This window comes from Petromyzon marinus, assembly GCF_048934315.1.
Source record: "Petromyzon marinus isolate PM22_M1 ecotype Great Lakes invasive population chromosome 70 unlocalized genomic scaffold, UKy_Petmar_22M1.pri1.0 chr70_unloc.1, whole genome shotgun sequence".
Lineage (NCBI taxonomy): Eukaryota > Metazoa > Chordata > Hyperoartia > Petromyzontiformes > Petromyzontidae > Petromyzon > Petromyzon marinus.
Window position 1 is genome coordinate 1,163,004 of NW_027422603.1, and position 25,624 is coordinate 1,188,627.

Genomic DNA, 25,624 nt, shown 5'->3' on the forward strand with positions numbered 1-25,624 from the left:
ACAAATAATAACGTTTTTCCCCTTTTTTCTGGCAACAAAACCGAAACCTTTTTTTACGAGGATTCATGTCTGCATTAACCACAATACCTGCAGTCAAAATGCAAACAATAAACATACTATGATAATATGATGCATTGTCCTTGAAAGATTCACTTATAAAGTAATCAATTAATTAAAGTGAGCGTTGATGTGGGAGCAGGCGCCCCATCATTGACGTACTTCTCGACCGTGAGTTAATAGAAATTGTTAATAAAAGCGTTGTTTTAAAAAAAACTTGTTTTAAGGCGTTTATTTTGGATGACTTTCGAGCGCAGGAATCGATAAATGTTGACTCGTTTTAACAACTCTATGCCGAATCGATTCTCGCCACGTGTTCATTCACGGTCCGGGGTTCCCCCCGCCCCCCCCAACAAGCGCCCGCAATTCAGATGCCGGGCGCCGGTCCCCTCCACCCCCGCCCCCTCAAGTCACGGGCTCCCACGATTCAGGTTCCGGGGCTCCCGACACCCCATCCACTAATTCAGGCTCCGGGGCCCCCGACACCCTATCAGCTAATTCAGGTTCCGGGGCTCCCGACACCCCATCCGCTAATTCAGGCTCTGGGGCCGCCGGAAGCGGAAACTGCAAACCGGTGACCCCTGACCCGGCGCGCGGGAGACGGAGTGAGCGAGGTGAGGAGGTGGCGAGGGGAGACGGAGTGAGGAGGTGGTGAGGAGGTGGTGAGGGGAGACGGAGTGAGGAGGTGGTGAGGAGGTGGTGAGGGGAGGTGAGGAGGTGGTGAGGAGGTGGTGAGGGGAGACGAAGTGAGGAGGTGGTGAGGAGGTGGTGAGGGGAGACGGAGTGAGGAGGTGGTGAGGAGGTGGTGAGGGGAGGTGAGGAGGTGGTGAGGAGGTGGTGAGGGGAGGTGGTGAGGGGAGGCGAAGTGGGGAGGTGCTGAGGAGGTGGTGAGGAGGTGGTGAGGGGAGACGGAGTGAGGAGGTGGTGAGGAGGTGGTGAGGGGAGGTGAGGAGGTGGTGAGGAGGTGGTGAGGGGAGGCGAGGGGAGACGAAGTGAGGAGGTGGTGAGGAGAGGCGAAGTGAGGAGGTGGTGAGGGGAGGTGAGGAGGTGGTGAGGGGAGGCGGTGGTGAGGGGAGACGAGGTGAGGAGGTGGTGAGGAGGTGGTGAGGGAAGACGGAGTGAGGAGGTGGTGAGGAGGTGGTGAGGAGGTGGTGAGGGGAGGCGAGGGGAGACGAAGTGGGGAGGTGGTGAGGAGGTGGTGAGGAGGTGGTGAGGGGAGGCGAAGTGAGGAGGTGGTGAGGGGAGGTGAGGAGGTGGTGAGGGGAGGCGGTGGTGAGGGGAGACGAGGTGAGGAGGTGGTGAGGAGAGACGAAGTGAGGAGGTGATGAGGGGAGGTGAGGGGAGACGGAGTGAGCGAGGTGAGGAGGGGAGACGAGGAGGTGGTGAGGAGGTGGTGAGGGGAGGTGAGGGGAGGTGAGGGGAGGCGAGGTGAGGAGGTGGTGAGACGAGGTGAGGAGGTGGTGAGGGGAGACGGAGTGAGGAGGTGGTGAGGAGGTGGTGAGGGGAGACGAGGTGAGCGAGGTGAGGAGGGGAGACGAGGGGGTGGTGAGGAGGTGGTGAGGGGAGGTGAGGCGAGGTGAGGAGGTGGTGAGACGAGGTGAGGAGGTGGTGAGGGGAGACGAAGTGAGCGAGTGATCGGAATGATTGTGAGTACCTGGTGCGGCTGGCACCAGCGTGAGAAGGCTAATCTCCATGTGTGGACTAATTTTTATCTGTTACATCTCACTCCTACAGCAGTGTGTGTGGACTAATCTCCATCTGTTACATCTCAATCACTCCTACAGCAGAGTGTGTGGACTAATCTCCATCTGTTACATCTCAATCACTCCTACAGCAGAGTGTGTGGACTAATCTCCATCTGTTACATCTCACTCCTACAGCAGAGTGTGTGGACTAATCTCCATCTGTTACATCTCAATCACTCCTACAGCAGAGAATGTGGACTAATCTCCATCTGTTACATCTCACTCCTACAGCAGAGTGTGTGGACTAATCTCCATCTGTTACATCTCAATCACTCCTACAGCAGAGAGTGTGGACTAATCTCCATCTGTTACATCTCACTCCTACAGCAGAGTGTGTGGACTAATCTCCATCTGTTACATCTCAATCACTCCTACAGCAGAGTGTGTGGACTAATCTCCATCTGTTACATCTCACTCCTACAGCAGAGTGTGTGGACTAATCTCCATCTGTTACATCTGAATCACTCCTACAGCAGAGTGTGTGGACTAATCTCCATCTGTTACATCTCAATCACTCCTACAGCAGAGTGTGTGGACTAATCTCCATCTGTTACATCTCAATCACTCCTACAGCAGAGTGTGTGGACTAATCTCCATCTGTTACATCTCAATCACTCCTACAGCAGAGTGTGTGGACTAATCTCCATCTGTTACATCTCACTCCTACAGCAGAGTGTGTGGACTAATCTCCATCTGGTACATCTCACTTCTACAGCAGAGTGTGTGGACTAATCTCCATCTGTTACATCTCAATCACTCCTACAGCAGAGTGTGTGGACTAATCTCCATCTGTTACATCTCAATCACTCCTACAGCAGAGTGTGTGGACTAATCTCCATCTGTTACATCTCTATCACTCCTACAGCAGAGTGTGTGGACCAATCTCCATCTGTTACATCTCAATCACTCCTACAGCAGAGTGTGTGGACTAATCTCCATCTGTTACATCTCAGTCACTCCTACAGCAGAGTGTGTGGACTAATCTCCATCTGTTACATCTCACACCTACAGCAGTGTGTGTGGACTAATCTCCATCTGTTACATCTCAGTCACTCCTACAGCAGAGTGTGTGGACTAATCTCCATCTGTTACATCTCAATCACTCCTACAGCAGAGTGTGTGGACTAATCTCCATCTGTTACATCTCAATCACTCCTACAGCAGTGTGTGTGGACTAATCTCCATCTGTTACATCTCAATCACTCCTACAGCAGAGAATGTGGACTAATCTCCATCTGTTACATCTCAATCACTCCTACAGCAGAGTGTGTGGACTAATCTCCATCTGTTACATCTCAATCACTCCTACAGCAGAGTGTGTGGACTAATCTCCATCTGTTACATCTCAATCACTCCTACAGCAGAGTGTGTGGACTAATCTCCATCTGTTACATCTCAATCACTCCTACAGCAGTGTGTGTGGACTAATCTCCAGCTGTTACATCTCAATCACTCCTACAGCAGAGAGTGTGGACTAATCTCCATCTGTTACATCTCAGCCACTCCTACAGCAGAGTGTGTGGACTAATCTCCATCTGTTACATCTCAATCACTCCTACAGCAGAGTGTGTGGACTAATCTCCATCTGTTACATCTCAATCACTCCTACAGCAGAGTGTGTGGACTAATCTCCATCTGTTACATCTCACTCCTACAGCAGAGTGTGTGGACTAATCTCCATCTGTTACATCTCACTCCTACAGCAGAGTGTGTGGACTAATCTTTATCTGTTACATCTCAATCACTCCTACAGCAGAGTGTGTGGACTAATCTCCATCTGTTCCATCTCACTCCCTGGAACACGTTGTCCACTTCTCTACGGATTCGGCAACCGCTGTTGATGTTGTTGATTCTGATATTGGCGGTGATGTTGATACAGTTATTGTTAATATTGTTAATATTGTGGTAATGCTATTAATAATCTTAATGTTGATAATGCAGATTTTGTTATGTTGATAGTGTTGGTTATGTTGTTGATCCTGCGATTGTTTATGTTGATGATGTTGATATTACTATTGTTGATGTTTATATTTCTGTTGTTTATTTTGATATTTATATTGTTATTGATGTTGTGTTGTTCACAGGAGGGATAGGAGGAGGAGGATCAGCGAGCGATGGCGCTGGTCCAGGCTGACCCCGCTCAGCTGGTGGTTGGCGGTGGTGCGGGCGGCCCCGGGCACGTGTCCCTCAGCCTCCTCATGGACTTCCTGCTCCAGAAGACTTACCACGAGCTGCTGGTGCTAGCAGAGCTGTGAGGGGCGCTCCCAGACACACTACACACACTACACACACACACATTACACACAGACACACTACACACACTACACACAGACACACTACACACAGACACACTACACACAGACACACTACACACACTACACACACACACATTACACACAGACACACTACACACACATTACACACAGACACATTACACACAGACACACTACACACAGACACACTACACACACGCTACACACAGACACATTACACACAGACACACTACACACAGACACACTACACACACTACACACTACACACAGACACACTACACACACTACACACTACACACAGACACACTACACACACTACACACACTACACACAGACACACTACACACACTACACACACACACACATTACACACAGACACACTACACACACATTACACACAGACACATTACACACAGACACACTACACACAGACACACTACACACACACTACACACAGACACATTACACACAGACACACAGACACACTACACACACTACACACTACACACAGACACACTACACACACTACACACTCTACACACAGACACACTACACACACTACACACAGACACACTACACACAGACACACTACACACAGACACACTACACACAGACACACTACACACACACTACACACAGACACACTACACACACACACTACACACAGACACACCACGAGCTGCTGCTGCTAGCAGAGCTGTGAGGGGCGCTCACACACACACTACACACAGACACACAGACACACTACACACAGACACACAGACACACTACACACAGACACACTACACACAGACACACTACACACAGACACACAGACACACTACACACAGACACACTACACACACACTACACACAGACACATTACACACAGACACACAGACACACTACACACAGACACACTACACACACAATACACACAGACACACTACACACAGACACACTACACACACACTACACACAGACACATTACACACAGACACACTACACACAGACACACAGACACACTACACCCAGACACACTACACACAGACACACTACACACAGACACACAGACACACTACACCCAGACACACTACACACACACTACACACAGACACACTACACACAGACACTACACACAGACACACTACACACGGACACACTGTACACAGACACACTACACACAGACACACTACACACAGACACACTACACAGACACACTACACACAGACACACTACACACAGACACACAGACACACAGACACACTACACACAGACACACTACACACACTACACACAGACACACTACACACAGACACACTACACACAGACACACTACACACTACACACAGACACACCACACACACAGACACACTACACACACACTACACACAGACACAGTACACACACACTACACCCAGACACACCACACACACTGTACACAGACACACTACATACACTGTACACACACACTACACACAGACACACTACACACAGACACACTACACACAGACACACTACACACAGACACACTAAACACAGACACACTACACACAGACACACTACACACAGACACACTACACACAGACACACTACACACACACTACACACAGACACACTCCACACACACTACACAGACACACTACACACACACTACACACAGACACATTACACACAGACACACAACACACAGACACACTACACACACACTACACACAGACACACTACACACACACACTACACACAGACACACTACACACACACTACACACAGACACACTACACACAGACACACTACACACAGACACACTACACACAGACACACAGACACACTACACACACACACACACTACACACAGACACACTACACACAGACACACTACACACAGACACACTACACACAGACACACTACACACAGACACACAGACACACTACACACAGACACACAGACACACTACACCCAGACACACTACACACAGACACACTACACACAGACACACAGACACACTACACCCAGACACACTACACACACACTACACACAGACACACTACACACAGACACTACACACAGACACTACACACAGACACACTACACACGGACACACTGTACACAGACACACTACACACAGACACACTACACACAGACACACTACACAGACACACTACACACAGACACACTACACACAGACACACAGACACACTACACACAGACACACTACACACACACACTAAACACAGACACACTACACACAGACACACTACACACAGACACACTACACACAGACACACTACACACTACACACAGACACACCACACACACAGACACACTACACACACACTACACACAGACACACTACACACACACTACACACAGACACACTACACACACACTGCACACAGACACACTACACCCAGACACACCACACACACTGTACACAGACACACTACATACACTGTACACACACACTACACACAGACACACTTCACACAGACACACTACACACAGACACACTACACACAGACACACTACACACAGACACACTACACACAGACACACTACACACAGACACACTACACACAGACACACTACACACAGACACACTACACACAGACACACTACACACACACTACACACAGACACACTCCACACACACTACACAGACACACTACACACACACTATACACAGACACATTACACACAGACACACAACACACAGACACACTACACACACACTACACACAGACACACTACACACACACACTACACACAGACACACTACACACACACACTACACACAGACACTACACACAGACACACTACACACAGACACACTACACACAGACACACTACACACAGACACACTACACACACTGTACACAGACACACTACATACACTGTACACAGACACATTACACACAGACACACTACACACAGACACACTACACATGGACACACTGTACACAGACACACTACACACAGACACACTACACACAGACACACAGACACACTACACACACACACACTACACACAGACACACTACACACAGACACACTACACACAGACACACTACACACAGACACACTACACACAGACACACTACACACAGACACACAGACACACTACACACAGACACACCACGAGCTGCTGGTGCTAGCAGAGCTGTGAGGGGCGCTCACAGACACACTGTACACAGACACACTACACACACACTACACACAGAAACACTACACACACTACACACACAGACACACTACACACAGACACACTACACACAGACACACTACACACAGACACACTACACACAGACACACTACACACACACTACACACAGACACACTACACACAGACACTACACACAGACACACTACACACAGACACACTACACACAGACACACTACACACACTACACACAGACACACTACACACACTACACACAGACACTACACACAGACACACTACACACAGACACACTACACACAGACACACTACACACACACCACACTACACACAGACACACCACGAGCTGCTGGTGCTAGCAGAGCTCTGAGGGGCACTCCCAGACACACTACACACAGGCACACAGACACACTGTACACAGACACACTACACACAGACACACAGACACACTGTGCACAGACACACTACACACAGACACATTACACACACTACACACAGACACACTACACACAGGCACACAGACACACTGTACACAGACACATTACACACAGACACACTACACACTACACACACAGACACACTACACACACAGACACACTACACACAGACTCACCACACCGAGACTCGCCACACCGAGACTCGCCACACCGAGACTCACCACACCGAGACTCACCACACTGAGACTCACCACACTGAGACTCACCACACCGAGACTCACCACACTGAGACTCACCACACTGAGACTCACCACACCGAGACTCACCACACCGAGACTCACCACACCGAGACTCACCACACCGAGACTCACCACACCGAGACTCACCACACCGAGACTCACCACACTGAGACTCACCACACTGAGACTCACCACATTGAGACTCACCACACTGAGACTCACCACACTGAGACTCACCACACCGAGACTCACCACACCGAGACTCACCACACTGAGACTCACCACACTGAGACTCACCACATTGAGACTCACCACACTGAGACTCACCACACTGAGACTCACCACACCGAGACTCACCACACCGAGACTCACCACACCGAGACTCACCACACCGAGACTCACCACACTGAGACTCACCACACCGAGACTCACCACACCGAGACTCACCACACTGAGACTCACCACACCGAGACTCACCGCACTGAGACTCACCACACCGAGACAACACACTGCACCACACTGTACCTCACTTGAGGCACGTCCTGGTTACTCACTGTGATGATGCTATTGCCGTTACAGACTCCCACGCAAGACCGACATGGAGAGGTGAGGGGCGTGGGTGGGTAGCTGTGTGGGTAGGTGTGTGTGAGTGTGTGTGTGGTGTAGCGGTTTAACAGCAGAGGTCTCACTCCGAATCAGTCGAGCGGCAATATATTTTCATCGGTTGCGTAATGCTGTGTGGAAGCTACCTGGTCTGTCGCTCCGCACTAAGCTTCAGGTCTTCTCGGCCACGGTCATTCCCTCCCTTCTCTACGCTTGCGAAACGTGGACCCCCCTAATGGAACATCTTTGCCGGTTAGAAACATTTAGGCTGGCCTGCCTACGATCCATCCTGGGTTTAACCAGACTGGATTGTGTGAGGAGCTCACAAATCCTTGAAAGATCTGGGCAAGGTCCCATCGGTGAGCTCTTCCGGCGGGGAAGGCTGCGATGGCTGGGTCATGTAGCCCGCATGCCCAGCCACCGCATGCCGAAACAGCTTTTGTTCGGCCGGATTGAGGGGGCTAAGCGGGCGCGGCACGGGCTAGAGAAGAGATTGAGTGATGTGGTGCAGGAGGACGTGGAGCTGAGTGGACTTGCCGATGACCGGTACCAGCGGTGTCAAGATCGGCCTCTGTGGAGGTGGCTCGTGAAGGACGCTACTGGGCAGTTGGAGGCAGTCGCCCTCCAACAACAACGGAGGGCGGAGGAGCGACGCTCACAACAACGAGCAGAGCACTGGGCAGATATAACACGGAATTGGCACAGTAGGAGGCACCTCCTGCTAGCAGCGAGCCTTCGACACTTTAACGTGGCCTCAAAGTGCACCTAGCCTGGCACAAGCACAATGGTGATGTCACCCCTGCTTAGTGGTGAACAGCAGTTGTTGGTGAGCATGTGGTGAGTGGGGAGGAATAGGTATGTGCCGTAGTGAGGCTGTGGTGGTGGTGAGCGGTGGTGAGTCTAAGAGTGTGGGAGTCTAGGATTGTCTCCGCGTCACTACCCGCGTGTCTCAACGTGTCTCTGTGTCTCACCATGTGTCTCACCGCCTGTCTCACCATGTGCCTCACCATGTGTCTCACCATGTGTCTCACCGCCTGTCTCACCGCCTGTCTCACCGTGTGTCTCACCGTGTGTCTCACCGCCTGTCTCACCATGTGTCTCACCGCGTGTCTCACCGCCTGTCTCACCATGTGTCTCACCGCCTGTCTCACCGCCTGTCTCACCATGTGTCTCACCATGTGTCTCACCGCCTGTCTCACCGTGTGTCTCACCGCCTGTCTCACCTTGTGCCTCACCTTGTGTCTCACCGCGTGTCTCACCGCCTGTCTCACCATGTGTCTCACCGTGTGTCTCACCGCCTGTCTCACCGCCTGTCTCACCGTGTGTCTCACCGTGTGTCTCACCGCCTGTCTCACCATGTGTCTCACTTTGTGTCTCACCGCCTGTCTCACCATGTGTCTCACCATGTGCCTCACCGCCTGTCTCACCATGTGTCTCACCGCCTGTCTCACCATGTGCCTCACCATGTGTCTCACCGCGTGTCTCACCTTGTGTCTCACCGTGTGTCTCACCGCGTGTCTCACCGCCTGTCTCACCATGTGTCTCACCGTGTGTCTCACCGCCTGTCTCACCATGTGTCTCACCGTGTGTCTCACCGTGTGTCTCACCGTGTGTCTCACCGTGTGTCTCACCGCCTGTCTCACCACCTGTCTCACCATGTGTCTCACCGCCTGTCTCACCATGTGTCTCACCGCCTGTCTCACCTTGTGTCTCACCTTGTGTCTCACCATGTGTCTCACCGCGTGTCTCACCGTGTGTCTCACCGCCTGTCTCACCGTAGTCTTCCCGTGTCTCCGCGCATGTCCCCGTGCCTCACCGCGTGTCTCCGTCTCCGCGTGTCTCCCCTGCCTCCCGCAGGAAGATGGAGATCGTGCAGTTTGCGACGCGCACGCGACAGCTGTTCGTGCGTCTCCTGGCGCTCGTCAAGTGGGCAGGGAACGCGGGCAAGGTCGACAAGTGTGCGGTGAGACCACGACCCCCCACGTGCCCTCCTCCGCATCTCCTCCCCCCCCATCCGTGCCCCAGCCGATGGCGGCTTTCCTCGAGCAAGGCCCAATCCTCCCTCTCCCCGTCTCTCCTCCCCGTCTCCTCCCCGTCTCCCTCTCCCCGTCTCTCCTCCCCGTCTCCTCCCCGTCTCCCTCTCCCCGTCTCTCCTCCACGCGTCTCTCCTCCCCGTCTCCCTCTCCCCGTCTCTCCTCCACGCGTCTCTCCTCCCCGTCTCCCTCTCCCCGTCTCTCCTCCCCGTCTCCCTCTCCCCGTCTCTCCTCCACGCGTCTCCTCCCCGTCTCCCTCTCCCCGTCTCTCCTCCACGCGTCTCTCCTCCCCGTCTCCCTCCACGCGTCTCTCCCTCCCCCCGTGCACGTCCCAGCTGATCTCCGGCTTCCTGGAGCAAGGCACGCTGCTGTTTGTGGATTCTGCGGATCGGCTGGCGGCGCTGGCGCGCGATGCGCTCGTTCACGCGCGCCTCCCCGCCTTCTCCATCCACTGCGCCATCGACACGCTCACCACGGGCACCTACCCACGCCTCCCCACCTGCATCCGGGTGAGGCTCGCTCATCATCGCCGCACGCTCACTGCCACCACCACCACTGCCGCACGCTCGCCACCACCGCAGCGTGTATTGTATAGTGTAGCGTACGTAGCCAGCCAGGCTAATCGACGGATTTCCATGGGCGTCTCTGAGTCTTGGGTGTCTGTGGGTCTCTGTGCATCTGTAGCGAGTCCAACTGAGCCGCGGACGTAGTCTTGGGAGCAACACGTTTTTATTACAACACAACATCACGCAACCTGCACTCGGGGGGTCGAACGCCCATCTCGCCACGCTACGGCAGAACTGGGCACGACGGTTCGCTATCCCGGTCCGGACCACGAGCTGGGCCCCGGGCCGCGTGGCCAGAGGCTTCTTCTCCCCAACGTGGATCTTCTTGACACCAGCAACACGAAGAACCCCGAGCCCCTCACGGGGCCCCCCCCCCCGTTATATCCCCCCCGGGCTGGGGCCGGCTCCGTCCTTCGTCCCCGCCCCCCTTCCGCATCCCTCCGGCTCTTTCCCGAAGGACTCCCGAGAGCTCCTTTAGACCACGTGACCGCCCAGCGGCCCCCCCCGTCCACCGGTTGGCCCCCCTCCAATATCGTCCGGCCACGTGTCGGCAGGTCAAGCGGCGCGTCGTGCCCCAACGTAACCCTGGCTGGCCGACGCTCTCTCTCGCTCAGCCAAGCCCCGCTAGGGCCGGTGGTACTACGCCCAGTGAGCGGGCTGCACTTTAAAGTCAACGCGTTCACCGCCGTGGCCTCGTAAGCCCGGCACCACACAGTGACAATCGCAGTCGCCACATCTGTATCTTGGACTTATTCCGCATCGCACATAGCCAACGGTGCTCATTGTGGAGCGTTGCAGCACGCTAACTGCGCCAACGCTTCCCAACATAGACACTGAAACTCACCAACTACACGCTCGCCATCGCACACTCGCCACGCACACACAGCCCTTAGACACGTACACACACACACTCTCACTACACCCTCACCACACCATCACCATACACACTCTCCCTTGTGATCGCATTGTTGTTGAGTTGTTGTTATTGTGGCTTGCCGGGTGTTGTAGGATAAGATCATCCCGCCGGACCCGATCACCCGAGCGGAGAAGTTGTCAACTCTGGTGCACCTCAACCACATCCTGCAGCACCGACTCATCAGCACTCACCTGCCTCCACGCCTTGCCTCACTCACCGTGGGTCAGTTACTCACCCACCCACCAACTCACTCACTCACTCACCCACTCATCTAGTCACACACCAACTTACCCACCCTCTCAATCACCCATCCACCCACCCAACCTCTCACTCACCCACCCACTCACTCACCCACTCATCTCGTCACCCATCCACATACCCACCCTCTCACTCAACCACTCACTCACCCACTCACCCACCCACACACACACCCACCCTCTCACTCACTCACCCTCTCACTCACTCACCCATCCACCCACCCACTCACCCACCCACTCACCCACCCACTTACTCACCCACTTACTCACCCACTCACTCACCCACTCACTCACCCACCCACTCACTCACTCACCCACCCACTCACTCATGTCTTGACTTATATCACCCTTGTCTCCCCTTGTCTCAACCGTGTCCCCATGTGGCTCACCCCCCGTGTTTCCGCATATCCCCACATGCCCCCCCCCGTGTCCCCCTTGTCCCTCCCATGTCCCACTCGTGTCTCACCCGTGTCCCCCTCATGTCCACCCCCGTGTCCACCCCCGTCTCACCGGTGTCCCCCTCATGTCCACCCCCGTGTCCACCCCCGTCTCACCGGTGTCCCCCTCATGTCCACCCCCGTGTCCACCCCCGTCTCACCGGTGTCCCCCTCATGTCCACCCCCGTGTCCACCCCGTATCCCCCGTGTCCCCTGCCACGTCTCCCCTTGTCCCTCCCATGTCCCACTCGTGTCTCACCCGTGTCCCCCTCATGTCCACCCCCGTGTCCACCCCCGTCTCACCGGTGTCCCCCTCATGTCCACCCCCGTGTCCACCCCCGTCTCACCGGTGTCCCCCTCATGTCCACCCCCGTGTCCATCCCCGTCTCACCGGTGTCCCCCTCATGTCCACCCCCGGGTCCATCCCCATATCCCAGAGCGGGGCCGGGTGAGGCTGTGCGTGGACGGTGAGTTTGAGGCGGTCCTGACCGTCATGGGGGACGACCCGGACATCCCCTGGAGACTCCTCAAGCTGCGCATCCTGGTGCAGGACAGAGACACGGGTGGTGAGTGTAGGCTCACCAACACCACCACCGACACGCTCACCAACACCACCACACTCACCGCCACACGCTCACCACCGTCACCACCACACGCTCACCACCACGACCACACGCTCACCAACACCACCACGCTCACCGCCACAGCACGCTCACCGCCACACGCTCACCACCGTCACCACCACACGCTCACCACCACGACCACACGCTCACCACCACGACCACACGCTCACCACCACGACCACACGCTCACCACTACCACACGCTCACCACTACCACACGCTCACCAACACCACCACCAACACGCTCACCAACACCACCACGCTCACCGCCACATGCTCACCACCACGACCACACGCTCACCACCACGACCACACGCTCACCACCACGACCACACGCTCACCACCACTACCACACGCTCACCACCACAACCACACGCTCACCATTACCACACGCTCACTGTCACCACCATATGTTGCATGTTCATCACATGTGCGTGTGTGGTTAATGAGACTCGATCCTTTGCAAAAGGTGTTTGAACATCTTAACACAACTGTTTTATTATTGCCCAAAGGGTAAACACTTATTAAACACCTATTAAACACCTATTAAACGCCTATTAAATGCCTATAAAACACCTATTAAACACCTATTAAACGCCTATTAAACACCTATTAAACGCCTATTAAACGCCTATTAAACGCATATTAAACGCCTATTAAACGCCTATTCAACGCCTATTAAACGCCTATTAAACGCCTATTAAGCTCCTATTAAACGCCTATTAAACGCCTATTAAACGCTTATTAAACACCTATTAAGCTCCTATTAAACGCCTATTAAGCTCCTATTAAACGCCTATTAAACGCCTATTAAACGCCTATTAAACGCCTATTAAGCTCCTATTAAACGCCTATTAAACGCCTATTAAACGCCTATTAAGCTCCTATTAAACGCCTATTAAACGCCTATTAAATGCCTATAAAACACCTATTAAACGCCTATTAAACGCCTATTAAACACCTATTAAACGCCTATTAAGCTCCTATTAAACGCCTATTAAACGCCTATTAAGCTCCTATTAAACACCTATTAAACACCTATTAAACGCCTATTAAACGCCTATTAAACGCCTATTCAACACCTATTAAGCCCCTATTAAACACCTATTAAACACCTATTAAACGCCTATTAAACACCTATTAAAGACCTATTAAACGCCTATTAAACACCTATTAAACGCCTATTAAACGCCTATTAAACGCCTATTAAACGCCTATTAAACGCCTATTAAACGCCTATTATGCTCCTATTAAACGCCTATTAAACGCCTATTAAACGCTTATTAAACACCTATTAAACGCCTATTAAACGCCTATTAAACACTTATTAAACACCTATTAAACACCTATTAAATGCCTATTAAACGCGTATTAAACGCCTATTAAACGCCTATTAAACGCCTATTAAACACCTATTAAACGCCTATTAAACGCCTATTAAACGCCTATTAAACGCCTATTAAGCTCCTATTAAACGCCTATTAAACGCCTATTAAACACCTATTAAACGCGTATTAAACGCCTATTAAACGCCTATTAAACGCCTATTAAACACCTATTAAACACCTATTAAACGCCTATTAAACGCCTATTAAACGCCTATTAAACACTTATTAAACACCTATTAAACACTTATTAAAGACCTATTAAACGCCTATTAAACGCCTATTAAACGCCTATTAAACGCCTATTAAACGCCTATTAAATGCCTATGAAACGCCTATGAAACGCCTATTAAACGCCTATTAAACGCCTATTAAACGCCTATTAAACGCCTATTAAACGCCTATTAAACGCCTATTAAACGCTTATTAAACACCTATTAAGCTCCTATTAAACGCCTATTAAGCTCCTATTAAACGCCTATTAAACGCCTATTAAACGCCTATTAAACGCCTATTAAGCTCCTATTAAACGCCTATTAAACGCCTATTAAACGCCTATTAAGCTCCTATTAAACACCTATTAAACGCCTATTAAATGCCTATAAAACACCTATTAAACGCCTATTAAACGCCTATTAAACGCCTATTAAACGCCTATTAAACGCCTATTAAACGCCTATTAAACGCCTATTAAGCTCCTATTAAACGCCTATTAAACGCTTATTAAACGCTTATTAAACACCTATTAAACGCCTATTAAACGCCTATTAAACACTTATTAAACACCTATTAAACACCTATTAAATGCCTATTAAACGCGTATTAAACGCCTATTAAACGCCTATTAAACACTTATTAAACACCTATTAAACACTTATTAAAGACCTATTCAACGCCTATTAAACGCCTATTAAACGCCTATTAAACGCCTATTAAACGCCTATGAAACGCCTATTAAACGCCTATTAAACGCCTATTAAACGCCTATTAAACGCCTATTAAACACCTATTAAACGCCTATTAAACACCTATGAAACGCCTATGAAACGCCTATTAAACGCCTATTAAACGCCTATTAAACGCCTATTAAACGCCTATTAAACGCCTATTAAGCTCCTATTAAACGCCTATTAAACGCCTATTAAACGCTTATTAAACACCGATTAAGCGCCTATTAAGCTCCTATTAAACGCCTATTAAGCTCCTATTAAACGCCTATTAAACGCCTATTAAGCTCCTATTAAACACCTATTAAACGCCTATTAAATGCCTATAAAACACCTATTAAACGCCTATTAAACACCTATTAAACACCTATTAAACGCCTATTAAACACCTATTAAACGCATATTAAACGCCTATTAAACGCCTATTAAACGCCTATTAAACGCCTATTAAACGCCTATTAAACGCCTATTAAGCTCCTATTAAACGCCTATTAAACGCCTATTAAACGCTTATTAAACACCTATTAAACGCCTATTAAACGCCTATTAAACACTTATTAAACGCCTATTAAACACTTATTAAACACCTGTTAAACACCTATTAAATGCCTATTAAACACCTATTAAACGCCTACGCCTATTAAACACTTATTAAAGACCTATTAAACACTTATTAAAGACCTATTAAACACTTATTAAAGACCTATTAAACGCCTATTAAACGCCTATTAAACGCCTATGAAACGCCTATGAAACGCCTATGAAACGCCTATTAAACGCCTATTAAACGCCTATTAAACACCTATTAAACACCTATTAAACACCTATTAAACACCAATTTTTATTTTAACACCTCCTGTATTCTGGCCGGAAAGAATAAATCCTATTTTGTTTTTCATCATCTTGATATTGGCTTCTAGGGTGTCAATGGCTGGGGAGGCACGTGCGAGTGTCAGAGCCAGATTCACACACTGAGGTGGGGGAGGCGTGGCCTCACTGAGGGGGCGTGGCCTCGTGGAGGGGGCGTGGCCTTACGGAGGGGCGTGGCCTCATGGAGGGGCGTGGCGTCACTGAGGGGGGCGTGTCTGACATAAATATCTTTACTCTGGTTTTTTCGGTAAAGTCACGTATTTAGAAATACAATAAAATTATATTAAAACAATCACGACGTTTCGATCGCAACACAAGCGCTCTTCATCAGGTGTCAAGAACAAATCACGGAGGTAAATACAACAAGAAGAGAATTCAACAAACCTAAGAAACATTATGTGAAGCACATCCAGTCAGGCCAACAACACAGTTAGACACTTCCTGGCGGGCCACGAATTTCAGAAGTGTTAAATTTCAATATAATTTTATTGTATTTCTACATACGTGACTTTACCGAAAAAAAAACCAATGAGTAATTTTGTGCATTCACGAAAGCTTTAATACTTTATAAATATCTTTATACTCAAACGTGAAATAAGTTACCTGGCGTATGGAAGGCGAGGAGATGTAATGAAGGGGTCTACAAACATCACGTTGGTGACACAGAGAGACAGTAACAGGCACGCTCTTATTGCCCGTGCTCCATCCAGTTTCTGAGGGGTTGCGCAATCAGAGGGGAGGCTGAGCCTCTCGCTGTCTCACCCCCCTCGTCCCTTCCGCTATTTGCAGCGGAGCGCCGCAAATTTGCCGATTTTGACTCTAAAAATGATTGGAATCGTAGAGAAATTTACAACACGGATCAGTGGAAAAATCTTGATACTGATTTTATTTGATTCTTTATTTTTTACTTTTCGTAACAGCAATTTTCATTGGAGTTAGTCAGGCGATTCTCTGCCTCTCCTGACCGCACGTCCCTGATGGATTCGCCTGCTCCACCCTCCCTCCGGGTTATTGTGTCTAGTGGTGTTTGAACATCTGTTAACGGCAGAATGTACACACTACATACATACAACTTAAACAATGAAACTACTACACATATAGAAACCCTCTTAAGGACCACCCCGTTAACGACTAATTGATTTTTATTTAAAGCTTTCGTGACTGCAGTAATTCATATTCTTAGCTTTTTCGGTAAAGTCACGTTGAAGGGAAACAATAAAATAATAAAATATATATAAAACAATAAAAAACCAACACACCTGATGACGACCGTTTGTGTTATGGTCGAAACGTCGTGAGAATTTTTTATTGTTTTATATATTTTTTATTATTTTATTGTTTCCCTTCAACGTGACTTTACCGAAAGAGCTAAGAATATGACTAATTGATTAATGATGTGCCTCCGTAAAGCCCAATGTGTAGTTTATAGTGTAGTGTATAGTAGGGTAGTGTAGAGTGTAGTGTCTAGGGTAGTGTAGTGTCTAGGGTAGTGTAGTGTATAGGGTAGTGTATAGGGTAGTGTATAGGGTAGTGTCTAGGGTAGTGTAGTGTATAGGGTAGTGTAGAGTGTAGTGTATAGGGTAGTGTATAGGGTAGTGTATAGGGTAGTGTAGAGTGTAGTGTATAGGGTAGTGTAGAGTGTAGTGTATAAGGTAGTGTCTAGGGTAGTGTCTAGGGTAGTGTAGAGTATAGGGTAGTGTCTAGGGTAGTGTAGTGTATAAGGTAGTGTCTAGGGTAGTGTCTAGGGTAGTGTAGAGTGTAGTGTAGAGTGTAGTGTATAGGGTAGTGTAGAGTGTAGTGTAGAGTGTAGTGTAGAGTGTAGTGTATAAGGTAGTGTCTAGGGTAGTGTAGAGTATAGGGTAGTATAGAGTGTAGTGTATATGGTAGTGTAGAGTGTAGTTTATATGGTAGTGTAGTGTATAGGGTAGTGTAGAGTGTAGTGTATAGGGTAGTGTATAGGGTAGTGTATAGGGTAGTGTCTAGGGTAGTGTAGAGTAGAACCCCTCTTACCGAGCACCCCTATTAACAACTAATCGCTTAACGGCGTGCCTCCATAGAGGCCAATGTCTTCGCTTACTGACTATTCCCCTGCTAACGATGGGCTGTTGTAAGTACAGTACATCTTAATTAATGCATTGCTTAACCATGATATTATGTGTTTACAATGTTAGTATCTTTTTGTATTCATATCCATTGCTTAGATATTAAAAAGTTTGTGTTTTGGGTGAAAAAGGGGTAACGTTTGCTGCTACGAGTCTGCTGAAGGCTCCCCGTGCGTGCGTGTGTGTGTGTGTGTGCGTGCGTGCGTGTGTGTGTGCGCGTGTGTGTGTGCGCGTGCGTGGGTGTGTGTGCCTGGGTGTGTGTGTGTGTGCGCGCGCGTGTGTGTGTGTGTGCGCGCGTGTGTGTGTGTGTGCGCGTGTATGCGCGCGTGTGCGTGTGTGTGTGCGTGCGCGCGTGCGTGTGTGTGCGTGGGTGTGTGTGCGTGGGTGTGTGTGCGTGCGTGGGTGTGTGTGGGTGTGCCTGGGTGTGCGTGTGTGTGCGTTCGCGCGTGTGTGCGTGGGTGTGTGCCTGGGTGTGCGTGTGTGTGTGCGTGCGCGCGTGCGTGTGTGTATGCGTGGGTGTGCCTGGGTGTGCGTGTGTGCGTGCGTGTGCGTGGGTGTGTGTGGGTGTGCCTGGGTATGTGTGTGTGTGCGCGCGTGTGTGCGTGTGTGTGTGCGTGCGCGCGTGCGTGTGTGTATGCGTGGGTTTGCCTGGGTGTGCGTGCGTGGGTGTGCGTGGGTGTGTGGGGGTGTGCCTGGGTGTGCGTGTGTGTGTGGGTGTGCCTCGGTGTGTGTGTGTGTGTGTGCGTTGTTGTCTCCGTGCAGACGGTCGTGCGCTGGTGCACGCGGTCCAGGTGGACTTTCTGCACCAGCTGGTGCAGAGCCGCCTCTTCTGTGACGAGCGCCCGCTGCAGGACATGTACAGCTGCCTGCGTATCCTCTCCCCACTGCTGCTGCTGCTGCCCCTCCTGCTGCCGCCGCTTCACCCGGACCGAATATCGGTGCGAGGAGCTGATGACAGCTCCTCGCAAGATCTGGGTAACGGCTCATAGCAAAAGTATTTTTAGTTTACCACGCAAGGCCCACTGAGCTATGTAGCTGTTTTTTTTCGCAGGAGCGACCTGGCCATCTCTAATGATCGCTCAACAAAGCGGATTATTATCACGAGGAAATTTTAGTAGCCAAAGAACTCTAAAATGCATAACGTCAAATCTCAAAGTGGAGGGAAAAACCGGAGGACTCGGAGAATAATCCACGCAGTGACCACCATACCAGGCGAGGTAGTTAACATCTCATAGCCACTGTGATGATGAGAGAGAGAGGGACATGGACTCTATACAGCGTCAAGCGTTAAGATCCGGGGTCGAACCCACGACCTCCTGCATACCCCCCTTGTGCCTTCCTTGACTCGTCCCCTACCCCCAGACTCGTTCTGCCTCTCACTGCAGCTGGAGGTACTTCACTCGCAGGCTCGGTCGCTGATCCGCGAGCGCTGGGGCGAGCTGGTGCTGGTGGAGCACTACTTACCAGGACATAGCCTCACGCTGTTAGTGTGGAAGTGAGTGTGGTGAGGGAGACAGCTGGTGCTGGTGAGCACTACTCACCAGGACATAGCCTCACGCTGTTAGTGTGGAAGTGAGTGTGGTGAGGGAGAGAGCTAGTGCTGGTGAGCACTACTCACCAGGACATAGCCTCACGCTGTTAGTGTGGAAGTGAGTGTGGTGAGGGAGAGAGCTGGTGCTGGTGGAGCACTACTCACCAGGACATAGCCTCACGCTGTTAGTGTGGAAGTGAGTGTGGTGAGGGAGACAGCTGGTGCTGGTGAGCACTACTCACCAGGACACAGCCTCACGCTGTTAGTGTGGAAGTGAGTGTGGTGAGGGAGACAGCTGGTGCTGGTGAGCACTACTCACCAGGACACAGCCTCACGCTGTTAGTGTGGAAGTGAGTTTGGTGAGGGAGAGAGCTGGTGCTGGTGGAGCACTATTCACCAGGACACAGCCTCACGCTGTTACTGTGGAAGTGAGTGTGGTGAGGGAGAGAGCTGGTGCTGGTGAGCACTACTCACCAGGACACAGCCTCACGCTGTTAGTGTGGAAGTGAGTGTGGTGAGGGAGACAGCTGGTGCTGGTGAGCACTACTCACCAGGACACAGCCTCACGCTGTTAGTGTGGAAGTGAGTTTGGTGAGAGAGACAGCTGGTGTTGGTGAGCACTACTCACCAGGACACAGCCTCACGCTGTTAGTGTTATGTCGGAGACAGCTGGTGCTGGTGAGCACTGTTCACCAGGACACAGCCTCACGCTGTTAGTGTGGAAGTGAGTGTGGTGAGGGAGACAGCTGTTGCTGGTGAGCACTACTCACCAGGACACAGCCTCACACTGCTAGTGTGGTGGTGAGTAGCGGATGGGGGGAGCGGTGGTGCAGCGGTTAGCGCTGCGCTTGCGCTGGGAGCCCGGCAGAGAACCCGAGTTCGATTCTCGCTCAAGACGACCACCACCAACACCGGTGACTTATCTGAACCCGATTTTGGGCCTCCCCTAGGTCGACTCGGCCTTTAAATTGGCACGTAGTGGCAGTGTGCGTAGTAAACGTAGCAGCAGTGGGGAGACAAAGGTGGCCGGGCGTGGTGCTGGCCACCCACCCCTTCGTGAGCCACAGTGCCGGTGGCCTTCACAGGTGCTGCTACTCGCTACTAACAACACTTGCCACCGACAGCCTGTGTGAGGCTACACGGCGGATCTTCATGGGTGTTTGGGCTCCCTCTAGGTGGACTCGGCCCGTAATCACGCGTCCGTGCGTCTGCCCATGCGATCATGCAGTCAACAGATCCTGGCCCGCCGTTCTGGCTCCGCCCCCGTGTACAAGGTGCTGGTGCAGATCGACCAATCGGACGCCTCCAAGCCCCTGCAGGTGTCACATGACCCCCCACTGCCGCCTATCGACAACCACCTGGTTCAGAGGGCGATGCAGGTGAGGGGCGGCACTGCACAGCGAGAGTACACGGACAGTACACACACAGTACACACAGAGTACACTCACAGTACACACAGTACACACAGAGTACACACAGAGTACACACAGTACACACAGAGTACACTCAGAGTACACACAGAGTACACACAGTACACGCAGAGTACACACAGAGTACACACAGAGTACACTCACAGTACACTCAGAGTACGTGGAGAGAGTACACTCAGAGTACACACAGTACACTCAGAGTACACACAGAGTACACACAGAGTACACACAGAGTACACTCAGAGTACACTCACAGTACACACAGAGTACACACAGTACACACAGAGTACACACAGAGTACACACAGTACACACAGAGTACACTCAGAGTACACACAGAGTACACACAGTACACGCAGAGTACACTCACAGTACACACAGTACACACAGAGTACACACAGAGTACACACAGAGTACACACAGAGTACACTCAGAGTACACACAGAGTACACACAGTACACGCAGAGTACACACAGAGTACACACAGAGTACACTCACAGTACACTCAGAGTACGTGGAGAGAGTACACTCAGAGTACACACAGTACACTCAGAGTACACACAGAGTACACACAGAGTACACACAGAGTACACTCAGAGTACACTCACAGTACACACAGAGTACACACAGTACACACAGAGTACACTCACAGTACACTCAGAGTACATGGAGAGAGTACACACAGAGTACACTCAGAGTACACTCAGAGTACACACAGAGTACACACAGAGTACACGCAGAGTACATGGAGAGAGTACACTCAGAGTACACACAGTACACTCAGAGTACACACAGAGTACACACAGAGTACACACAGAGTACACTCAGAGTACACACAGAGTACACACAGAGTACACGCAGAGTACACACAGAGTACACACAGTACACACAGAGTACACACAGAGTACGTGGAGAGAGTACACTCAGAGTACACACAGTACACGCAGAGTACGTGGAGAGAGTACACACAGAGTACACACACAGTACACTCAGAGTACACACAGTACACACAGAGTACACTCAGAGTACACTCAGAGTACACACAGTACACGCAGAGTACACTCAGAGTACACACAGTACACACAGAGTACGTGGAGAGAGTACACTCAGAGTACACTCAGAGTACACTCAGAGTACATGCAGAGTACATGGAGAGAGTACACACAGAGTACACACAGAGTACACTCAGAGTACGTGGAGAGAGTACACACAGAGTACACTCAGAGTACACTCACAGTACACACAGTACACACAGAGTACACACAGTACATGGAGAGAGTACACGCAGAGTACACACAGAGTACACACAGAGTACGTGGAGAGAGTACACGCAGAGTACACACAGTACACGCAGTACACGCAGAGTACACGCAGAGTACGTGGAGAGAGTACACACAGATTACACTCAGAGTACACACAGTACACGCAGAGTACATGGAGAGAGTACACTCAGCACACACAGTACACGCAGAGTACACACAGTACACGCATAGTACACACAGAGTACATGGAGAGAGTACACGCAGAGTACACTCAGAGTACACTCAGAGTACACTCAGAGTACACACAGAGTACACGCAGAGTACGTGGAGAGAGTACACGCAGAGTACACTCAGAGTACACACAGAGTACATGGAGAGTACATGGAGAGAGTACACACAGTACACGCAGAGTACGTGGAGAGAGTACACACAGATTACACACAGTACACGCAGAGTACATGGAGAGAGTACACACAGAGTACACACAGAGTACACTCAGTACACGCAGAGTACGTGGAGAGAGTACACGCAGAGTACACACAGAGTACATGGAGAGAGTACACACAGAGTACATGGAGAGAGTACACGCAGAGTACACACAGAGTACACGCAGAGTACGTGGAGAGAGTACACGCAGAGTACACACAGAGTACACGCAGAGTACGTGGAGAGAGTACACTCAGAGTACACACAGAGTACACACAGAGTACACACAGAGTACACGCAGAGTACATGGAGAGAGTACACACAGAGTACATGGAGAGAGTACACACAGAGTACATGGAGAGAGTACACACAGTACACTCAGAGTACACGCAGAGTATGTGGAGAGAGTACACTCAGAGTACACACAGAGTACACGCAGAGTACGTGGAGAGAGTACACTCAGAGTACACACAGTACACGCAGAGTATGTGGAGAGAGTACACACAGATTACACTCAGAGTACGTGGAGAGAGTACACTCAGAGTACACGCAGAGTACGTGGAGAGAGTACACTCAGAGTACACTCACAGTACACGCAGAGTACATGGAGAGAGTACACTCAGAGTACATGGAGAGAGTACACTCAGAGTACATGGAGAGAGTACACACAGAGTACACACAGAGTACACGCAGAGTACATGGAGAGAGTACACACAGATTACACTCAGAGTACACGCAGAGTATGTGGAGAGAGTACACACAGAGTACACTCACAGTACACGCAGAGTACATACAGAGTACATGGAGAGAGTACACTCAGAGTACATGGAGAGAATACACGCAGAGTACACACAGAGTACACACAGAGTACATGGAGAGAGTACACGCAGAGTACACACAGTACACGCAGAGTACACGCAGAGTACATGGAGAGAGTACACGCAGAGTACACTCAGAGTACACGCAGAGTACATGGAGAGAGTACACACAGAGTACATGGAGAGAGTACACACAGAGTACACACAGAGTACATGGAGAGAGTACACGCAGAGTACACGCAGCACACACAGAGTACATGGAGAGAGTACACACAGAGTACACACAGAGTACGTGGAGAGAGTACACTCAGAGTACACACAGAGTACACACAGAGTACACACAGAGTACACGCAGAGTACATGGAGAGAGTACACACAGAGTACATGGAGAGAGTACACACAGAGTACATGGAGAGAGTACACACAGTACACTCAGAGTACACGCAGAGTATGTGGAGAGAGTACACTCAGAGTACACACAGAGTACACGCAGAGTACGTGGAGAGAGTACACTCAGAGTACACACAGTACACGCAGAGTATGTGGAGAGAGTACACACAGATTACACTCAGAGTACGTGGAGAGAGTACACTCAGAGTACACGCAGAGTACGTGGAGAGAGTACACTCAGAGTACACTCACAGTACACGCAGAGTACATGGAGAGAGTACACTCAGAGTACATGGAGAGAGTACACTCAGAGTACATGGAGAGAGTACACACAGAGTACACACAGAGTACACGCAGAGTACATGGAGAGAGTACACACAGATTACACTCAGAGTACACGCAGAGTATGTGGAGAGAGTACACACAGAGTACACTCACAGTACACGCAGAGTACATACAGAGTACATGGAGAGAGTACACTCAGAGTACATGGAGAGAATACACGCAGAGTACACACAGAGTACACACAGAGTACATGGAGAGAGTACACGCAGAGTACACACAGTACACGCAGAGTACACGCAGAGTACATGGAGAGAGTACACGCAGAGTACACTCAGAGTACACGCAGAGTACATGGAGAGAGTACACACAGAGTACATGGAGAGAGTACACACAGAGTACACACAGAGTACATGGAGAGAGTACACGCAGAGTACACGCAGCACACACAGAGTACATGGAGAGAGTACACACAGAGTACACACAGAGTACATGGAGAGAGTACACGCAGCACACGCAGAGTACATGGAGAGAGTACACGCAGAGTACACGCAGCACACACAGAGTACACTCACCTGTTCACTCACACGGCACCAGATTGCCCATTCACCCACTTGCTCTTACAATCACCCACACACCCGCTCACTCACACGCTCATCTGTTCACTCACACACATGAAGCCACGATCATGCCCCTCCCTTCTCTGTGCTTGCGAAACGTTGACCATCTTGGCTGGTTAGAAACATTCAGGCTGTCCTGCCTACGATCCATCCTGGTTTTAACCAGACTGGATTGTGTGAGGAGCTCACAGATCCTTGAAAGATCTGCAGTCCCATCAG

The 25,624-nt window shown here is 50.4% G+C and overlaps 1 protein-coding gene across 1 annotated transcript in view; it reads left to right on the forward strand.

Moving 5' to 3' along the window:
* The first annotated feature begins 563 nt into the window (after positions 1–563).
* MED14 (mediator complex subunit 14) overlaps positions 564–25,624 on the forward strand; it is a 106,198-nt gene continuing 81,137 nt past the window's right edge. The window contains exons 1-10 of the mRNA XM_076058293.1: positions 564–671; positions 3,887–4,053; positions 8,489–8,515; positions 10,370–10,475; positions 10,881–11,054; positions 12,120–12,249; positions 13,159–13,287; positions 19,410–19,517; positions 20,010–20,142; positions 21,407–21,557. Coding sequence (XP_075914408.1) covers positions 3,917–4,053; positions 8,489–8,515; positions 10,370–10,475; positions 10,881–11,054; positions 12,120–12,249; positions 13,159–13,287; positions 19,410–19,517; positions 20,010–20,142; positions 21,407–21,557 — 1,095 coding nt within the window. The 5' untranslated portion in view covers positions 564–671; positions 3,887–3,916. The remainder of the gene's footprint in view (positions 672–3,886; positions 4,054–8,488; positions 8,516–10,369; positions 10,476–10,880; positions 11,055–12,119; positions 12,250–13,158; positions 13,288–19,409; positions 19,518–20,009; positions 20,143–21,406; positions 21,558–25,624) is intronic.